The sequence below is a fragment of the Lithobates pipiens genome, unplaced genomic scaffold, assembly GCF_037356315.1.
Source record: "Lithobates pipiens isolate NorthernLeopardFrog02 unplaced genomic scaffold, aLitPip1_a1.2 Scaffold_25, whole genome shotgun sequence".
Lineage (NCBI taxonomy): Eukaryota > Metazoa > Chordata > Amphibia > Anura > Ranidae > Lithobates > Lithobates pipiens.
In genome coordinates this window covers 172,239,959-172,257,738 of record NW_027507787.1, presented here as the reverse complement: position 1 = coordinate 172,257,738, position 17,780 = coordinate 172,239,959, and the positions used below count along the sequence as shown (strand labels likewise).

The following is a 17,780-nucleotide window of genomic DNA, read 5'->3' as shown; positions in this document are numbered from 1 at the left end:
TCTATCTATGGCAAAACTTCCTGTACCATGCTGCCAGGCAGTCTAGTTCCAGCCAATCAAACAGTCCAAACAGAAAGAACTGCAGAAAAATTATAGAATACTGCATTGGTTTCTTCTGTGTCTTCCTGGCTTACTTTACATATAAAGAGCCTTATGAAATATCTCCCTCGGGAAGGCTCCTTCACACAAATCTACTAGAAGCACAAGGCCAAAATATTTTTTATTTCTTTAGCACAGCCTCTAGCACATTGGCTCTCGCTGTTGTCAATATCAGCCACTGAGCCAATCAGGAGACATAAGGAGCGGGGACAAGTCGCGGCTCAATGTGTGAATGGACAGGATGCCAGGATGGGAGTGTGTCTGCTTGGGTGCTCCCACAGCAAGCAGCTTTCTGTGGGGGCGCCCAGCAGGAGTGAGGGGCCAGGAGCACTAGCGTGGGACCCTAAACGAGGAGGATCTGGGCTGCTCTGTGCAAAACTATTACACAGAGCAGGTAAGTATAACGTTTGTTATTTCTAAGGGAAAAAAAAACAAGACTTTAATATCCCTTTAAAGTAGAACTAGAGGAAAAACTTTTTCATGTTGAATATAGTTGGTTAATTTTTTGCCCTCTGTGTCTCATTGGGGAGATTTACCTTCACTTTCTGTCCCATAGCCAAAACAGGAAGTGAGAGAAAATCCCTGCAAATTAAGGGACTCCCTTGGGGACTCCTAGGACACCAGAACTAGTGTCCCTAAATGGAAGAATTCACCTCTATTACTTTTCTGGGGACAGAAAATTTGTGAATTTCTTTTACTTTCAGTTTTGATGCTAATGGTAAACAGGAGAAATAGAGAGGATGAATCTCCCTAGTGGGGGCACATACAGAAATAAAAACCGACAACTGCTCTAATCCCTCTCCATTCTATCCAAAAATAAAGTTTTGGCTTTAGTTATACTTTAAGCTGGCTATACACTGATTTCAATCAGTGTGTGGGCTCCCCCGATCAACACAAGTTAATTGTATAATCCACTTCTATCAACTGCATCTATTGATCAGTGTATTCTGACAGCATAGGCTGCCGTTGTCAGAATACAATGCCCTGGCAGAGAGGAATTCTGAATCCATCTCATTTGTGTGGATCGAGGAATCAAATGATGTAAGACCAGGCACAGGTGCACATACATGCCCCTAAAGCAAAGAAATGCCCAGGCATTAAAAAAATAAAAAATAAATAAATAAAACAGCTTTTGCTGTAATATCTGCAATGTCCCCAAAACTGTCCACTGCAGAAACTTTACTGCCAAGCCTATGCTGTGTTAAGGCCCATACACCCGATCTGACTTTTGCACAACAAACAAGCAAATTAGCTGTTTTAAGGCAACATCCAACCATGTGTACGCTCTATCGGACAAACTTTTTCGGTTTTCATCAGACTTTTGTTGGCTGTGCGAACGGACAAACTTTCCAGCAACAAAAGTCGGATGGAGCAAAGTCCAATCGTGTGTACAAAAAAACCATAGGACTTTTGCACAAAGTACAAACACACATGCTCAGAACCAATGCAAAAGATCAGACAACAATACAGAAGTTGACCAAAGGTGGCGGTAAAAAGCAGAAAAACCATGTGATTTGGTGAAGTTGTCTGAAAAAGTCTTGCTGTGTGTATGCAATACAAGTTCACAGCCGATGCCCTTTCTACAAAAATCCACGGGAAAGTTTGTACAAAGTCTGATTGTGTGTATGAAGCTTTAAAAGACAGTCTGAGTCATTCAGTCCACTTTTTGTGAGCCTAGCCTGCAATGGACAAACCTCCTGAGGGTATGTAACCACATTGGCTACAGTACAATATTACAGAGGACAGCTCTGACAAAATAGTATCAGTGCCATTCTCTAATTGTCTTGCTTTGCTGCAGGAAGAAGAGGAAATTATGTATAAATTGAAATTTGAAAAAAAGATGTGTAGGTGTTGTGGTGGTGAGGTTGAGCAGAGGTAGGAGAAAATGCACAACCAATTCGGAGCACTACGAAGTCCAGTTTCCCCGGAACCAGTCAAACGGATAAGTACTGTAGATCATAATCAATTTTATATACCAGAGGTCCTGCTGCTCGCCAAAAAATGATCTGGGAAGATCACAGGAGCTCAGACGACAAACAAATAGCAGCACGATCCTCGTCAGTAAAATAGTAGTAAAATGCTTTGTGGAAAGGACAAAGGAGGAAGAACATTCTGAAACGCGTTGCCATCCACTTTCAGTACCACCCTCCCACGTTCCACGAGGCAGGCATATCAGTGCAGATTGCCAAACAATGGCAGGAATTTTTAACAGCTGTCAAATTCAGGCTTTGTGAGCCGGTGGGGAGAGACATGTACTAATGACGATCCACACGGATAGCTTTTTTGTTGCTAATAAAATGTTACTATTTTACTAATGAGGATCCCATGCTATAATTTGTTTGTGGGTTGAGCAGAGGGGTACTTACAAATGGTTTTATGCTGATCCTTGTAAGCAGAGAAGCAAAAAAATGCATTACTGCGGGGGTATGCAACCTCAATACTCCAGCTGTGAAGTCACATGAGGCATGGTAAGACTGGCAGCCACAAACTCCCAAGGTAGATGCCTGAAAGGATTTGTAGTTTCATCACAGCTGGAAGGCCAAGGTTGACTGGCCCTGCGTTGCTGTCTGAAGCAGGGTCTCTATAGTACTAAAAATAAATGAAACATAGGGGGTTATTTACTAAAGGAAAATCCACTTTGCACTGAAAGTACCCTTGGAAGTAAAGTCTCTGTAGATCAGAGGGGGACATGCAAGGAAAATAAAAAACAGCATTTTAGCTTGCACATGATTGGATGATAAAATCAGCAGAGCTTCCACTAATTTCAGATCTACCCCTTAGATTTAGAGCGACTGCATTTCCATGTGCACTTGCAGTGCGAAATGGATTTGCCTTTCGTAAATAACCCCCAAAGTGTAATAATTTGCATATTTTCCTAATCAATAGTAGTTACACATGTGGTAAACAGATTTTAACAAGATAACACCTCTTTATTTCTTCCTATTTTCATTTTCTCTATACCTTGCCAGTGAATGGAACTCCTCTTTGGTATAACATTCCAGTATTCACAAATGTAATTTTATGATGGCTACTGAAGTGAAGTGAAGCTGATGCTTCCTCCGTGTGGTCTGGAAGACACAGACATTAAGGTCACATTGTCTGCTAGTACATTTTTAGCCAATAGTTGTTTTCTAAATTCTTACCTGTACCATCTTCTGTCAGTGTAGATACAATCTGTAATTGCTTGTTTTGATCTTCCCCTGAGAAGTTGAAAGCATGAAGGTCGATCTCCCTGGATAGACACCCCTTACTGTCAGTCTAAAGGAAAGGATATGCTGAAAGTGTCAATAGTGTATAAAGTAATGGGCCAATTTAACTATAGAAAAATGCATTTAAAAAAGATAAAGTACAACATTTTAGAGAGAGGAATGGAGGAGAAATGAAAGGGAAAGGAAGAGGAAATAAGCTTACAGATTTTATCACACAGCTGTACACTTTATTCTGCATCCACTCACTATTCCAAATAAAGTGGCTAAATACTTTTTTATATCATAGGCCGGTGATAGCGAACCTATGGCACACGTGCCACTGCCGGCACGCCGAGTCTTCTCTGTGGGCAAGCCAGGAGAACTGAGAAACTGAGAAAACACACTGAAACACTGACATCCAATTGCCCACCGCACCCCCCATCGTGAACTACATCTCCCACAGGTGACATGTCCGAGGTGGGTGTGACTAAGAAGAAGCAGCCAGGGGTGACATGTGGTGGGAAATCCAATCATGGAAGCTGTCTCATCCACCATAAAATGATATCTCCCACAAATCTCTGGGGCCAGCGGTGACGTGCTGGGCATGTCAGAGAGAACACGAGGCTGGGATCAGAGGAGGCTTGCGGGAGACTTTGAGGTGGGAATGAGCTGCTGGAGAGATTGTAAATAGGTAAGAGATGTGGAATGGACATGTACACTTCTCAATCTGAAGAAAAAGGGGTTCACATCACTCCAGGCATGTTATCCCATGGATGCCTCACTCTCAGACATCAGGTGCTAGCTCTGCATACGTGCACTGCAGACAATCAAGAAAGGTAGCTGGATGAATTAACACCTTTATTGTGCAAGATTAATTAAAATCCAAAACGGTCAATCCATGTACAAAAAGCCAGCTGTTCTTTTTGTACCTCTTCTGTACATGGATTGACTGTTTTGGATTATACTCAATTTTGCACAGTAAAGGTGTTAATTCGGTGTGCGGCCATCCAGCTACCTTTCTTGAGTATCTTATCAGTCCTTGGTGTCCTGCTTCTTAGAGCCAGAGGCTCAAGCTGCTCACCTGCTGGTGGGTACCTTTCCTTTTAACTCCCTCCTGTCCAGTTTCACTTGCTTCATCCTGGCCCCATATCTAGGTCAGGATCCAGATTAACCCCCAAAATTTGGCTTAAATTTAAATTTTTGTAAAAAAAAAAAAAAATGTTTTAGGTAGGTGAGTGTAATGGTCAGGTAGATGAGTGCATGTGTCAGGTAGGTGAGTGTAATGATCAGGTAGGGGAGCGCATGTGTCAGGTAGGTGAGTGTAATGGTCAGGTAGAAGTGCATGTGTCAGGTAGGTGAGGGTAATGTCAGGTAGGTGAGTGCATGGGTTAGGTGGGCAAGTGTAATGGTCAGGTAGGTGAGTGTAATGGTCAGTGCATGTGTCAGGTAGGTCAGTGTATGTTGCACAGTGTATTCTGAGCACAACAAATTCCTGAACCCTGCATTCTGAGTGAATCTGGCAGAATCATACGTTTTTGGTCCCTTAGGGCTTATTCAGAGGGATGATCAGTCCCATTCTCTGTACCAGAGCCACTGGTAGGTTTAGGCTGGGTTCATACCTATGCTAATTGGATAAGGGTTTTCCCCACATCCAATTCGCATAGCAGGAGAATGTGACTGGCTCTCTATGGAGACGGTTCACATATCTCCGGGGCGGCTGCGGAGCGCACATCACAGAAACGCTGTGCGTCTTTAGCTCCATTTCAGGGCCGAATTCAGGCAAAGATTCAGCCCTGATTCATCCCTGAACTGGAGAATGGAGACGCACAGTTTTCATGTATGATCCGCAGCTGGTTCCATTGTGAACCGAGCCTAAATTCTGTGTTGGCACTTTGAAGAAAATAAGTTGGTTTTGTGTCGTGGTTTGGGCACTAAAGCTCAAAAAGGTTCCCTATCACTGTCATAGGCAAAGCTTAACATTTCAGTCCAGCTGCAATTGTCACATACAGTACTTAAGATCTGTTTATATGCATATGAGGAACCCATAGGTATAGTGCGGGTAATTTAGGAAGCTTGTTTTTGTGCACTCCCAAGGGGATATTCCACAGGAAAATGTACAATTATATAAGGCTGGTAACAGTGGCAGTTCAACTGAAAAGCCAACCTTGGATTTTCATCGCTAGGCCAAAGGTGAAGGGAGATATCCCAGCTGGGGTCACAGAAAGAAATAAAGATTGACTGAGAACCACATCTTGCTTCACTCCTCTTAAAACATGGAGTTTCATTTTATTTTTAAATGTAGGAAAAACTCCTCTAAGAAAAGTAATTTACCTTAACGTGTGTTATTTTTATACATTCCTCTGAATCGTGGTCATCATCATCAAAGTGACTGCAGGATCTGAGAGGGGAAAAACACCGAGGATTTCCTGGACAGATTTCAATGTCTAGGTTACCTTGTACTGGCTTTCCGTAGGTGTAACTGGAAATTGAAGATGAGAAATAAGCTGTGTTTATCTACAGATGCTGATGTCTAACTAATACTGATGTAGCACCCTCTAACTTAGTGTGCTAGCGTAGTTTGCGAGAGTAGGTAAATTTGGCTTGGCAAGCAGCCAAGCCTGGGTTCATTTTGGGTCAGGGTTTGAGTGACTCACGGAGGCTGGATGACTCAGCAGTAGCTTCTCTGGTAACTCCCCCTGTTTGCTGGATACTTGGAGAAAATTCCAGAAGCAGCTAGGAGGGGTCTAGGAGGAGCTGTCTGGAGTATTCATGAGTGCCCCAGCCAATCCCCAGAAGGACTGGAAGGGGGCAGGCACCTCTTAAATATTTGGGCTCAGGCCAGCAGGGGCAGTGGAGTTCGGTGTAAGCTGGAGATGGAGTGCTGAGGTGGCTGCCAGTGGCCCTTGAAAGTAGACCCCTAGTCTGGGGAGGTGACCTCGGGCCTGAGACTCGGGTTCAGAGGGATCCGCTCACCACACACATGGAGGGGCCTGCGTTCCCTGCCTAGAAATTTGGTGTGCCCGGCTGTGCAGGGTGGGGGATCCCTATTCACCAGTGGCTCCTACGTGTGGTGCGCTACACTGATACAAAAATGGTGACTGTGATTGCTGACCTCCATTTGATCCACTAGTTGCCTTGCTGTATCTGATTTTTTTTTGTTTTTTGGTGAGCTTGAGCTGCTTCCCTGGAAGAAGGGTTGAGACACATTACCTCTGATCTCTGCACAAGATATTGTCTGGCTCACCCATAATTGGATGTCACTGGTTTCATCTGACCTTGATTCATACCTACTTAGTTTGATCAGAGAGGTCCCACTAGGACACTGTTTAATTTGTCATCTATCCCTCTCTTATATTTGAGGCCCGATGAGCTGTTCAATTTTGAAATACCTACTTCAATCCACTGGGACTCCACCCCTAACCAGAGACAACATTTTATTTACATCAGACCAGATTTTGGCTTGCTCTGGTCTAGGTTTATGTGCTTGAGGGTTGTTTTCCCATGAGCCAGCAAGCTGTCTAAGCCCTTGTACACACCATCGGAGATTCCGACGGAATGTGTCCTATCGGACCGTTTTGTCGGATAATCCGACTGTGTGTGGTCTCCATCGGACTGTTTATGTCGAAGTATCCAACGGACCAAGTTTTCCAACTTGTCTGTAAAATTTTCAGACAAAATGCTCCGATCGGACATACTCCAATCATGTGTAGCCTACTCGGACGGACAAAGTGCCGCGCATGCTCAGATCAAATTCCTAGACCAAAGCTATTGGCTACCAGCCTGAATGTAGTCCCGTCGTAATGAAATAACGTCATCACGTTATGTACAATCGGATTTTTCGACAACTTTGTCCGACCGTGTGTATGCAACAGTTTTTGAAAAATCCATCGGACAAAATCCGTCGGACAAAATCCAACGGATTTGGTTGTCAGAATGTCCGACCGTGTGTACTAGGGCTTAGACCCCCAATTTCTCCTTCCATAAAGCATACTATAATGCATCCATCCTTGCGGATGATCTGCGAAATGCGCTGATATTCTCACAAGATGTAATGCGCTTATCTTTGTAATAATAAACAGTAATAAAAACAATATTTCACAGACAACAATATGTGCTTTTATATTGTATGTAATAAAAATGATTTTTATACAAACTGTGTGATATAGGATAATTTTTGTTTTTGCATGGTAAGTGTGCACACTTACCATGGGGTACATTTAAAGTCTCAAAATACTCTGTCCTTTTGCAACATTTGGTATAAGTAATGGAAGATTCTGAAAAAAATACAGGTACCTTGCTGGTACATTCATTTTAAGTACCGCTGCTCTGTTAAATCAGAACGGTGGTAATTTTTTTTTTCCAGAGGTGAAGTTTAATTTTATTACATCTGGTGCTCAGTTTGAGAGATTCTTCTTCCAATAGGGGTTATTAAAAAAAATAAAAATATATAGCGCTATTCATCCTGTGCAATTTCATTTTCATTTGTTCTGTGTGAATGGGGCAGAATTGAATGTTGCAACGCTATTCATCTACACAGAGTACAGTGAATCAGGAAAAATCTGCATTATGGCATCTAGATGGGGCTGATGATCATAGACAACACAAATTTCCTATGATCATCAGCGCTATCTAGTGGCCGTAATGTGGTATTTTCCTGACTCACTTTACTGTAATAATAATTAAAAAAAAATTTGACCTGGAGAGAAAATAGCCTAATAACATCCATTTTTGCCCCCAATAATACAGAACAAATGTACATGCAGTTTCACAGAATAAATAGCTCTGTGAATTTCTTATAAACACATCCTTAACAGTTACAGTGAGAAGGGTTTTACAGAGAAGAAGTGAAAAAATATCTTCATCAAAAACTACTATTTTTATTTTTTTGGTAGAGTAGGAGTAGTCTCCAGCGAGGCTGACATATGGTCCTTGGGATACAACAAATAGAGATTGTGATGCAGAGGTACCAGTAGGGCATGGACATTTGCAGATGTTTTCAAGCATGTCTGTAGGTTACCGGGACTGCTGCATAGTGGTGATCTCTGGACAATGATGTTCTATGTATGTATGACCTATAAGTGCGCTGGGGTGAGAGGTAGAGGTAGAAAAGGCAAGGTACACTAAATGTGCACTTATCCTTAAGCCTTGGTTCATACTTGTGCACGTGGTTCCTTCTGCAGGTCCACACCTATTCCCGCAGCTGCAAGCACCCACATAGAAAAAATGCAGGAGGTGCGTTAATGTGCTTTTAATCTTAATGGCACTCGCGTGCACTGGAAGTCACAGCAGGCGCATCCTGCACTGGGGACCACACTGCACTTATGGTTTCCATGCAGGCTGCAATTTAAAAAATGGAGCAGGGACCTTTTCCCTGTGTTTTCAGGAGGCACGGCAGCTCATTCAAATAAATCAGCTGGCGTGCCTGAGCAAAAAGTGTAAACCAAGTATTAGGAAACCCTAATTTTCATTCCTGCCTATTTTTCTTGGTCTAGATCAGCTAAATAAGGCTGTATATAAAATCTCACTTTATTTCCACAATCACAATTTCCTCATCACCATTTTGTGAGTGCATGCAACCTACTTTATTGGATGCTGGTTTGGATTGCTAGCTGCCAGGAAGAGGACTGTAATGCCGCATACACACAATCGCAATTTTCGATTGTGTGTGGGCTCCAGTGGACTTTTTCTTCCCAAAAGTCCGGCGGACCTAGAAATAAAACTTGCTTCAAATTTTTCCGATGGACTCGAGTCGGTCGAAAAATCCGGTCGCCTGTGTGCTAGTCCAACGGACTAAAACCAACGCTAGGGCAGCTATTGGCTACTGGCTATGAACTTCCTTATTCTACGTCATCACGTTCGAATCCATCAGACTTTTGGAGTGATCGTGTGTGGCCAAGTCCGTTAGTTTGAAAGTCCAGCGGACCTCAGCTGCAAATTCCGTCGGATTGTCAGCCGGACCAAGTCCGTCGAGAAGTCCGGTCGTGTGTACGCGGCATAAGTGGTATATGGCCCTTGGGCTTTAGGGATCAAAACCAGTGCTACCATTGATCTTACCTGCCACAAACTTCCAGATTAAACGATTTTTCTGTAATAGCCACATTTGTTGGCAGGTTGATGTGTACCTCAAACCTCTTCAAAACTAAAACAAAAAAAGTACATTTAGGAAAAGATAAAATGTTTTATTTAAAGAACAACTCTGCACAAAGAGCAACTATGCTGTTATACCTAATGTAAGTCACATTGACTTTCAGCATTCAAAGCTGCTTGAATGAGAACTGAAACATCTTCAGAACAAGTCCTTTACAGAATAAGCCTAGTTTAGTGTGACTGAGCTAAACACAACCTGCAAAAATGTCATGTCTGTTTTTTTTTTTTTTTTTTATTTACGCTTACTAGTATTCTATAGCAGCAGCCAGTGTATGACAGCCCAGCCCTGTTTTTCATAATAGCAGTCTTCATTTATAAATTAGTGTTCTGTATAAATTGAAAAAAAAAAAAAAAAACCCTCATAGTAACCCTTTGTTAACCCTAATTAGTTTTTATAAAAGTATATGTGAAGCCAAAAAAACTTTTTTCTTCAGGTTTTACATAGAGACGTTATAAGGTTATAAACTCCTCTTCAGTTTATACTGCCATCAGGAACCCAATTGACTACCTTCACTTTCTGATCTGCTGACAAGTTTCACCATACTGGAAGTGAGGAAAAATCTGCAACTAGGATAAAGAAGAAAATGGACATTCGTCAGGGGTTCTAGTCGATCATTTTGTTTCTGATTGTGGTGCAGTTGGAAAGTTCCCCTCACTTCCTTTCTGGAACAGGACAGTAAATGAGGGAAAATCTGATTAACGGATCCCCCAATAGCAATACAGACCTGAGAGGGGTTCTAACAAATCAAACACTGCAATCTAAATCTAAGAAAAAAGTTTTGACTTTACATACACTTGTATCTATTCATATTCTTTTGAAACTTTACAAACTTTCAATATATGTACTGAAAAACATATTAGTACATTTTATTAAAAGGGACAAATTGCAGAATGAAAATTGCATTTTAATTTATTTATAAAATTATTATTTAGTTTAGTTAGAAGCTTGTTCGGTCCCTGGGTGTAAGCCCTTGTACACACGGTCGGAGATTCCGACAACCAAATCCGTCGGATTTTGTCCATCGGATTTTGTCCGACGGATGTTGTCCGAAACTGTTGCATACACACGGTCGGACAAAGTTGTCGGAAAATCTGATCTTTCAGAACGTGATGACGTAATTTCGTTATGATGGGACTACGTTCAGGCTAGTAGCCAATAGCTTTGATGTAGGAATTTGATCTGAGCATGCGTGGCACTTTGTCCGATCGGAATTCTCTACACATGATCGGAGTATGTCCGATCGGAGCATTTTAGGGGAAAATATTTCCGGCAAGTTGGAAAAGTTGGTCTGACGGATATTCCGACGGAAACAGTCCGATGCAGACCACACACAGTCAGAATATCCGACAAAACGCTCCGATCGGACACATTCCGTCGGAATCTCCGATTGTGTGTACAAGGGCTAAGAACAAATTTTGAGAGGCATATGATGAAATCCTGGCTCAGTTTCATCATTCTCATTACGATTAAACCACACTAAGTTATTAAAATTGCCACCCTTTATTTATTTTCCCATAGTCACAGTGGCTACAGATACTTTAATCGAGGAAAGTAGAAAAATGGCACTGGAGCACTAGATTGGTATTGCTATCTTAACGTACTAATGTTGATGTAAATGATGTGGTGCCTGGGCAGACAGCTTCTATACCCCAGAGGGTCACCAAATTCTACTTAGCTTGTAGTGTAATAAAACAAAAAATTTAATTGAAGCGCGACACCACTTCTAAGAGGTCCAGATACAACTTTATTCCTTTATTGTCAGGAAGACAATCCAAAAAGTAGCCAATGTGTGTCAGGGAGTCCAAAAGCACCAACTTCATCAGGGTTTTTACAGTGTGATTGCACAGGCCTTGACAGCAGATGGCTTGGCTATGTTTCTGGATTATCCCCCTGATATATTTATTTAACTGGTTCCCAACCAGCTCACGTACATATACTGCGGCACAATGGCCCCGCTGCGCGAAACCCTGTGTATATACGGGGTTCCTTCAAGAGCTGCCAGAGATCGTGTGTGTGCCGCCGGAGGGTGTACGCATGCCCACTGCACTGTGAGGGACCCGATGCATGGTTGGCGGTCACCGTTGGCCACGCGCAAGCGCGTGCAGGGCCGCCGAGACGGGTATTTGTGTATGTAAACACACAAATCCCTGTGCTGTCAGAGGAGAGGAGACATGTCATTTGTTCCTAGTAAGTAGGAACAGCGAAATGTCTCCTCTCCTACTCTGTCCAGTTAGAACACGCTGAGGGAACATACATTTTACCCCTTGATCGCCCCCTAGTGTTAACCTCTTCCCTACTAGTGTCATTTACACAGTAATCAGTGCATTTTTATAGCACTGATCGCTGTATAAATGTCCATGGTCCCAAAAATGTGTCAAAAGTGTCCGATCTGTCCCACACAATTTCTCAATACCGCTAAAAACTGCAGATCCCCGCCATTGCTAGTAAAAAATAATAATAAAAATGTCAAAAAAATTCCATAAATCTTTCCCATAGGGGAACCCTGAACCAAAATGAAAAAAAAAAATGCGTGGGGGTCACCCTAAAAATCCACACCAGACCCCGTTTACGTAGACGGGTGACTCTGATCCCTCTGACAACACGGGGAAAGCCATAGTGAAGTCCCCGTAGGTCAGAGGGGGCGGGGTCACTGGATGGCCCCGCCCTCTGTTATATAAGAAGTGTCAGAAGAACAGAAGCGTCACATGGTGGAAGACTCCCACTGAGGCGGATCGTGCAGACTGAGGGGAGAAGAAGCCGAAGCAAGATGCGGGACAGGAAGAGTAGAGGAAGAAGAAGATGAAGAAGAAGGTGGAGAAGAAGAAGGTGGAGAAGAAGAAGATGGAGGAAGAAGAAGAACACCAAAAGGAAGACCAGAAGAAAGAAGATGGAAGAAGCGGAAAGAATAAGAAATTAATAAAGGACTTGTCAAAAACCGTCTCTTGCATTTACCCCTTTTGACACTTTTTTAATGAAATGGTAGGGATACAAATGTACCCCATTACTAATTCACATGGGGGGTGGGATCTGGGGGTCCCCTTGTTAAAGGGGGCTTCCAGATTTCGATAAGCCCCCCGCCCACAGACCCCCATAACCACCGGGCAGGTGGTGTGGGGATGAGGCCCTTCTCCCCATCAACATGGGAAGATATTTTAGGGGCGGCGCTACCCCAAAGCACCCTCCCAATGTTGAGGGCATGTGGCCTGGTATGGTTCAGGAGGGAGGGGGGCCGCTCTCTTATCCCCCCTCTTTTCCTGTGGCCTGCCAGGTTGCGTGCTCAGATAAGGGTCTGGTATGGATTTTTGGGGGGACCCCCACACCATTTTTTGTTTTTTTTTAACTTTGGTTCGGGGTTCCCCTGAGGGGAAATTCCATGCCGTTTTTATTAATTAACTTTTATGTGTATTGTCGGGCCGACAATTCATTGTAGTTTTAAATTACTTTTTTTTCCTTTAGAAATGTAATTTTGCTGTCAGACTGTTCTAAACATGGGAAACATGAGCCCCTTTACAGGCATACTATAGACACCCCCCCCCCCGGTACAAAATTTAAAGGAATATTACACTTTTATTGTTTCACTTTAAGCATTATTAAATTCACTGCTCCTGGAAATACGGCCATTTTTAAAACTTTTTTTTGCATTGATATATGTACCCTGGGGCAGGACCCAGGTCCCCAAACACTTTTTATGACAATACTATGCATATAAGCCTTTAAAATTAGCACTTTTGATTTATTCCATAGACTTTTAAAGGGTGTTCCGCGGCTGTTGAATTTGCTGCGAAGACCCAAAATTGTTCGCTGTTCGGCAAACTGGTGAACAGCCAATGTTCGAGTCAAACTCATGTTCGACTTGAACATAAAGCCCATCCCTAGTTCTGACATGCTGTAGCTTCTAATACACAATGTTAGAAGATTACAGTGTGCAGGGAAATCAGATTAAACAATTTCAGTACAGGAGAGGCGCCTGTACAACTAACAAAGACTAAAGTTAAGGCTGGAATTCAGCTTTAATGAACAATATGATTTATTTTGCATGCTAAATATAACAATGTTATTTGATTTAGTTCTGTAGAATTCGTTTGGACAGCTAGTAGCACTGTATTTATTATTTATCTTTTTATCACAAATTACCAAAACTCACCATATTCAGCCACAGTAAAGGTCTGCTGGCATTTATTAGGTACAGTAAATTTGTAGTTTCCAAGAGTTAATTCTTTTGACAAATGGTAAGTCAAATCAGCAAACCCGTGATTAGTAGTCACATTCAACCACTGTCCAATGTGGTGTCCATCTGGATTCTGTGAAAAAGAAAAAAATCTTAAACTGCCAAAATGGCTTAAAGGGGATGAACAGTCTCTTCATTTTTTTTTTTTTTAGGTAAACACATATTGGAAATTAGCTTGATATAATAATCTTATCAATATATGTTAAAGGATAAGTTTACCTTTGGAACATGTAACACCTTCCAGCTCCTGCTCCCTCTGCCCCGGTCCCCTCTTCAGTGTGACAGCAGGTGGGAGTTCTTCTCACCTCACAACTTTTAAAAAATTAGCATGGCTGTGAATGAATGAACTACAAGAACCATCTTCCAACATGGCAGATGAACTTGTAGTTTGAATGAACTGCAGGCCTGCTAATCAGCACGCCCATAGTTTATTCACACTCCCTACATGTGGGAGGATGTAGCGGCAGTACCTTACACACAGCCCAGTCACAAAAAGAAAGAACTTGTATTGTAGTCAGAATATAACAATTCACAACAAGCCCGGCAGTAGCAAGCTCAATCGAATGAACTGATAATGAACTGACAGTGTCTGTATTGAGGGGTGGAATGTTGCCTGACCGGTCTGAGCCCAAGTGGGGACGTTTCCAGGAGAAGTGGTGGATCCCCAGTCTTTCCCTACTCATCTGGAACTTTTTCCTGCCTCTATTACTGTCCCTGACAGATGGGAGACCTGTCCCTACACTACCCACATGCTAAAAATGCATGCTAAACTCAAGAGCCAAGGTCTTAAATAGAGGTAGGTGCTCTGTCGTGACTCCCCGGCAAGGGTAGGAGGGGCTTTGGTTATTTACACAAGCCCCTCCATATGTCTCCCTTTGTCTTATGGGCGGGCTGGTCCCGCCCAGTCAGGGGGGGACACTTATTCCCTTGCCGACGGCATCCTTGGACACTTCAGGACGCGTACCTCACGTGCGCCCGCATCAAGCGGACGCACGTGACGTACTGACGTCACGCAGTTGCGACGGAAGTGACGTCACTTCGGGGCCACTTTGCGACCTACCGGGACGCCGGGGCGGCCACACACGGCTTGCCTGATTAGGTGACCATGTGGAATGAGGCAAGTACCGGCCATTAGACAGGGGGCCCACACCTGTGGGGAATCCCAGGGTTTAATATAAGTACCCCTCCCTAACAGGAAGTGAACACTCATTGTCTATTATCACATGAGGAAGGACTCAGGAACCTCTAGCTCTCGGACGGTATGCTTGGCTATTTTCCCTCCTGATCTGCATTTATCTATTTACTATATTTATGTAACACTTTGAAACTCCTGTGGAATAATATTTTGATTTATTTATTTATCAAATTATAGATTGGGTAACTCCATATAATTGAGTCAGTGACTGCGTCTGTTACCTTTCCCGGGCTAGGTTTCTGGTCACAGTCCCCCCCTTCCCCATTTGGGAACCCTTTTACCAATCTTATTCATTCAGGTAATAGCCTTGATTTTTACTATAGAGTTTGTTCACCTAATTAGGTTAGCATGTCCACCTTTGGTTTTTTTTTTTTGTTTGTTTTACTTTCTCACCACTCCAGCACCTTTCTTTCTCTTATCTAATTTTTTATGCATAAGTTAGCATCACGTTTACCAACACACACCTGGTTCCTTTTAGGCACCTCGTCACTATTTGTCTTTCACATTACTTACATACTCTGCACTTTCATTCACCTTAGTATACATACAGCTTTGTTGCCTCATACATATATTAGTCACCTCCTCACTGGCACTTTTCTTATTCAGCGATCCTTTTTCTCACCTATTTTTGCTGTTTTTGTTTTTGTCGTTTTCTCTTTTTTTCTTTTTTTCTTTGATTGATTCATTTATTTATCTATTTATCATTTTTTAATTGTTTTTTCCACTTTTTCCCCCTTTTTTTTTTTTTTTTTTAGGATTTTATCAGAAACCGAGTCTGTGAGCGTTGTTTTCCTTCTCCCTTTTCTTCCTTTTATCATATAGATATACCTAAACATCTAGGTGTGGTTATCCTCTATATACATAGATTATAGGTATGACAATAGTTTCATGCCGTAACATACACCTTGTGCTCATACGTTAAAAATATATGTCCCTAATTTTATTTATACATTGGGATTCTATCACAGGTGTGACTCACCATATTGTCCGGCTGCCAATGTCCGCACCCACTCCCTATACCCATGGGTGGTGAGGTATCTGTGTGACCTCCCACGAGCCACGCCTCTGGACCTTTGACCTTTCCCTCCTGGCATTTGGTGATATCTTTGGATTTGGTAACACTCTTGATACGTGAAGGGAAATCGAGGCACCACCCAGAGGGGGAACTCCACTAAAAGCACTTTATTTATTTTATCTCCTTGGACGTGCAGTATTGGGTAAATTATACTAAAACATACAAGGTATTCCCAGTATAATGAACATTTGATGTATTTATTTACTGCATCTTTGTTTTATAACGGACCATTTCTCTAAAGAAGACCCCCTGATTGGGTTGAAACGCGTTAGAACTATACTTCTACTGTTGTTATATTGTACAGTGTCATTTATAGTTGTGTCTGCTTGTGCACATCCATTATTATTATTGTACTCTTTATATAGGAGTCTCTTTTAACTGTTCAGGTGGAGCTTATGTTTTTACCTCTGTGCCATGTTGCTACTTTTTCATGGTAAAAAATATTCAAATATTTCTCATGTTACCCTGATATGCATTTATTATTGTTTTCTGCTGCCTAAAAACCCCGATTGTGGGGGAACTTGTTCCATTTTTTTTCAAATAGACACTTCCTGACCCAAGATGGCTGCCAGAGTCACATGGGCTGTTGGAATGCAATCTGATTGTTGCCCCCAGTGACCCAGGAAACCATAGAGGAACCATAGGAATCATATTCCTCTCGACTTCCCCTCTCCCTCTGCACTGCTGTTGCGGTTTAGTGTCACCTGCAGTGGAGAAAATAGGCTGCACCTGCCTACATACAGCTCTGAATAGGACAGCACTTACAGAGGTATGGACAACAGAGGTGTAGGCAGTGTGTGCAAAAAACTAGCATTACAATACTTTACAGGCTCCTGTTTTAAATAATAAATGCACATTTTTTTACTTGCACAAAATATGTGCATTTATTATTTTGTCTGTAAAGGTGAACTTCACCTTAAAGTTTTAGAAGCTCTGCTACTATGCTTTTGCTATTAAATATAAACAGGTGTAGCCATATTTGCTCATAAAACTTACAGGTTGTAGCTGCTTGGTTTGCACTGCTGCAGAATGGTTGTGCGTTTATGCTTTTCTTAAATTGCAAGTGTATGGTTCAGCTTGCTCTTTGCAAACAATGGACTTCCTTTTTATTTGTTTCTACTGTCCTGATTTGAAGTGAACAGTTTATATAAACTACTGTCCAGTTCTTAAATCTAGGAACAAAGCATACACATACCTCCCAACTTTTTGAGATGGGAATGAGGGACACTTATCAGCAAAAGTATGCATTCATATGACACACCCCTTGCCATGCCCCCGTAAAGGAGAATTGTACAAAAAAAAACAAGATTGGTTAAACCCACAACTGCTTTTTTACCATTACTATTCCTTTATATTGGCTTTTGGGATTTACAAATGCAGCAATTTAGAAACCAGATGAAAGGTTTAGCGCTGGAAAATACTTTTAAACACTAAGATAAAAAGTGCATTTTATATACCTCTATATAGATCAGGCCAAAATGAGGGACAAATGAGGAGGAATGAGGGACAGAGGGACATTACTCCAAATCAGGGACAGTCCTTGGAAATCAGGGACAGTTGGGAGCTATTGCATACATTTATTGGGTAGCCTTTTGTGGAAGTTTTGGCCTACTGCCTGATAATAGTCTGTGCATTTCTTTTCTTTTTAGTTAAAATGACAGCAGCAAGAAGCAATCCAGGATAGCAGTTTGAAACATAGAAGAAGAGTGACGGCAGAAAAGAGACCATTTGAGTCTAACCCATTTTTTTTAAATGTCAAGGTTCCCTGGCAGCAGAAGCCAAGGCGAGCAAGTGTCAGACACAACAGTGTGATTGCAAGGCAACTCAAATACACAAAGTGGCTGGTA

General features: G+C 42.2%; 1 protein-coding gene across 1 annotated transcript in view; it reads right to left on the bottom strand.

Moving 5' to 3' along the window:
• The window catches only part of LOC143930664 (alpha-2-macroglobulin-like protein 1), a 159,658-nt gene that overhangs the window by 122,286 nt on the left and 19,592 nt on the right, over nucleotides 1-17,780 (bottom strand). The window contains exons 6-10 of the mRNA XM_077455165.1: nucleotides 13,580-13,736; nucleotides 9,342-9,426; nucleotides 5,619-5,766; nucleotides 3,243-3,357; nucleotides 3,061-3,167 (exon numbers count right to left, since the gene is read on the bottom strand). Of these exons, the coding sequence (XP_077311291.1) occupies nucleotides 3,061-3,167; nucleotides 3,243-3,357; nucleotides 5,619-5,766; nucleotides 9,342-9,426; nucleotides 13,580-13,736 (612 nt within the window). The remainder of the gene's footprint in view (nucleotides 1-3,060; nucleotides 3,168-3,242; nucleotides 3,358-5,618; nucleotides 5,767-9,341; nucleotides 9,427-13,579; nucleotides 13,737-17,780) is intronic.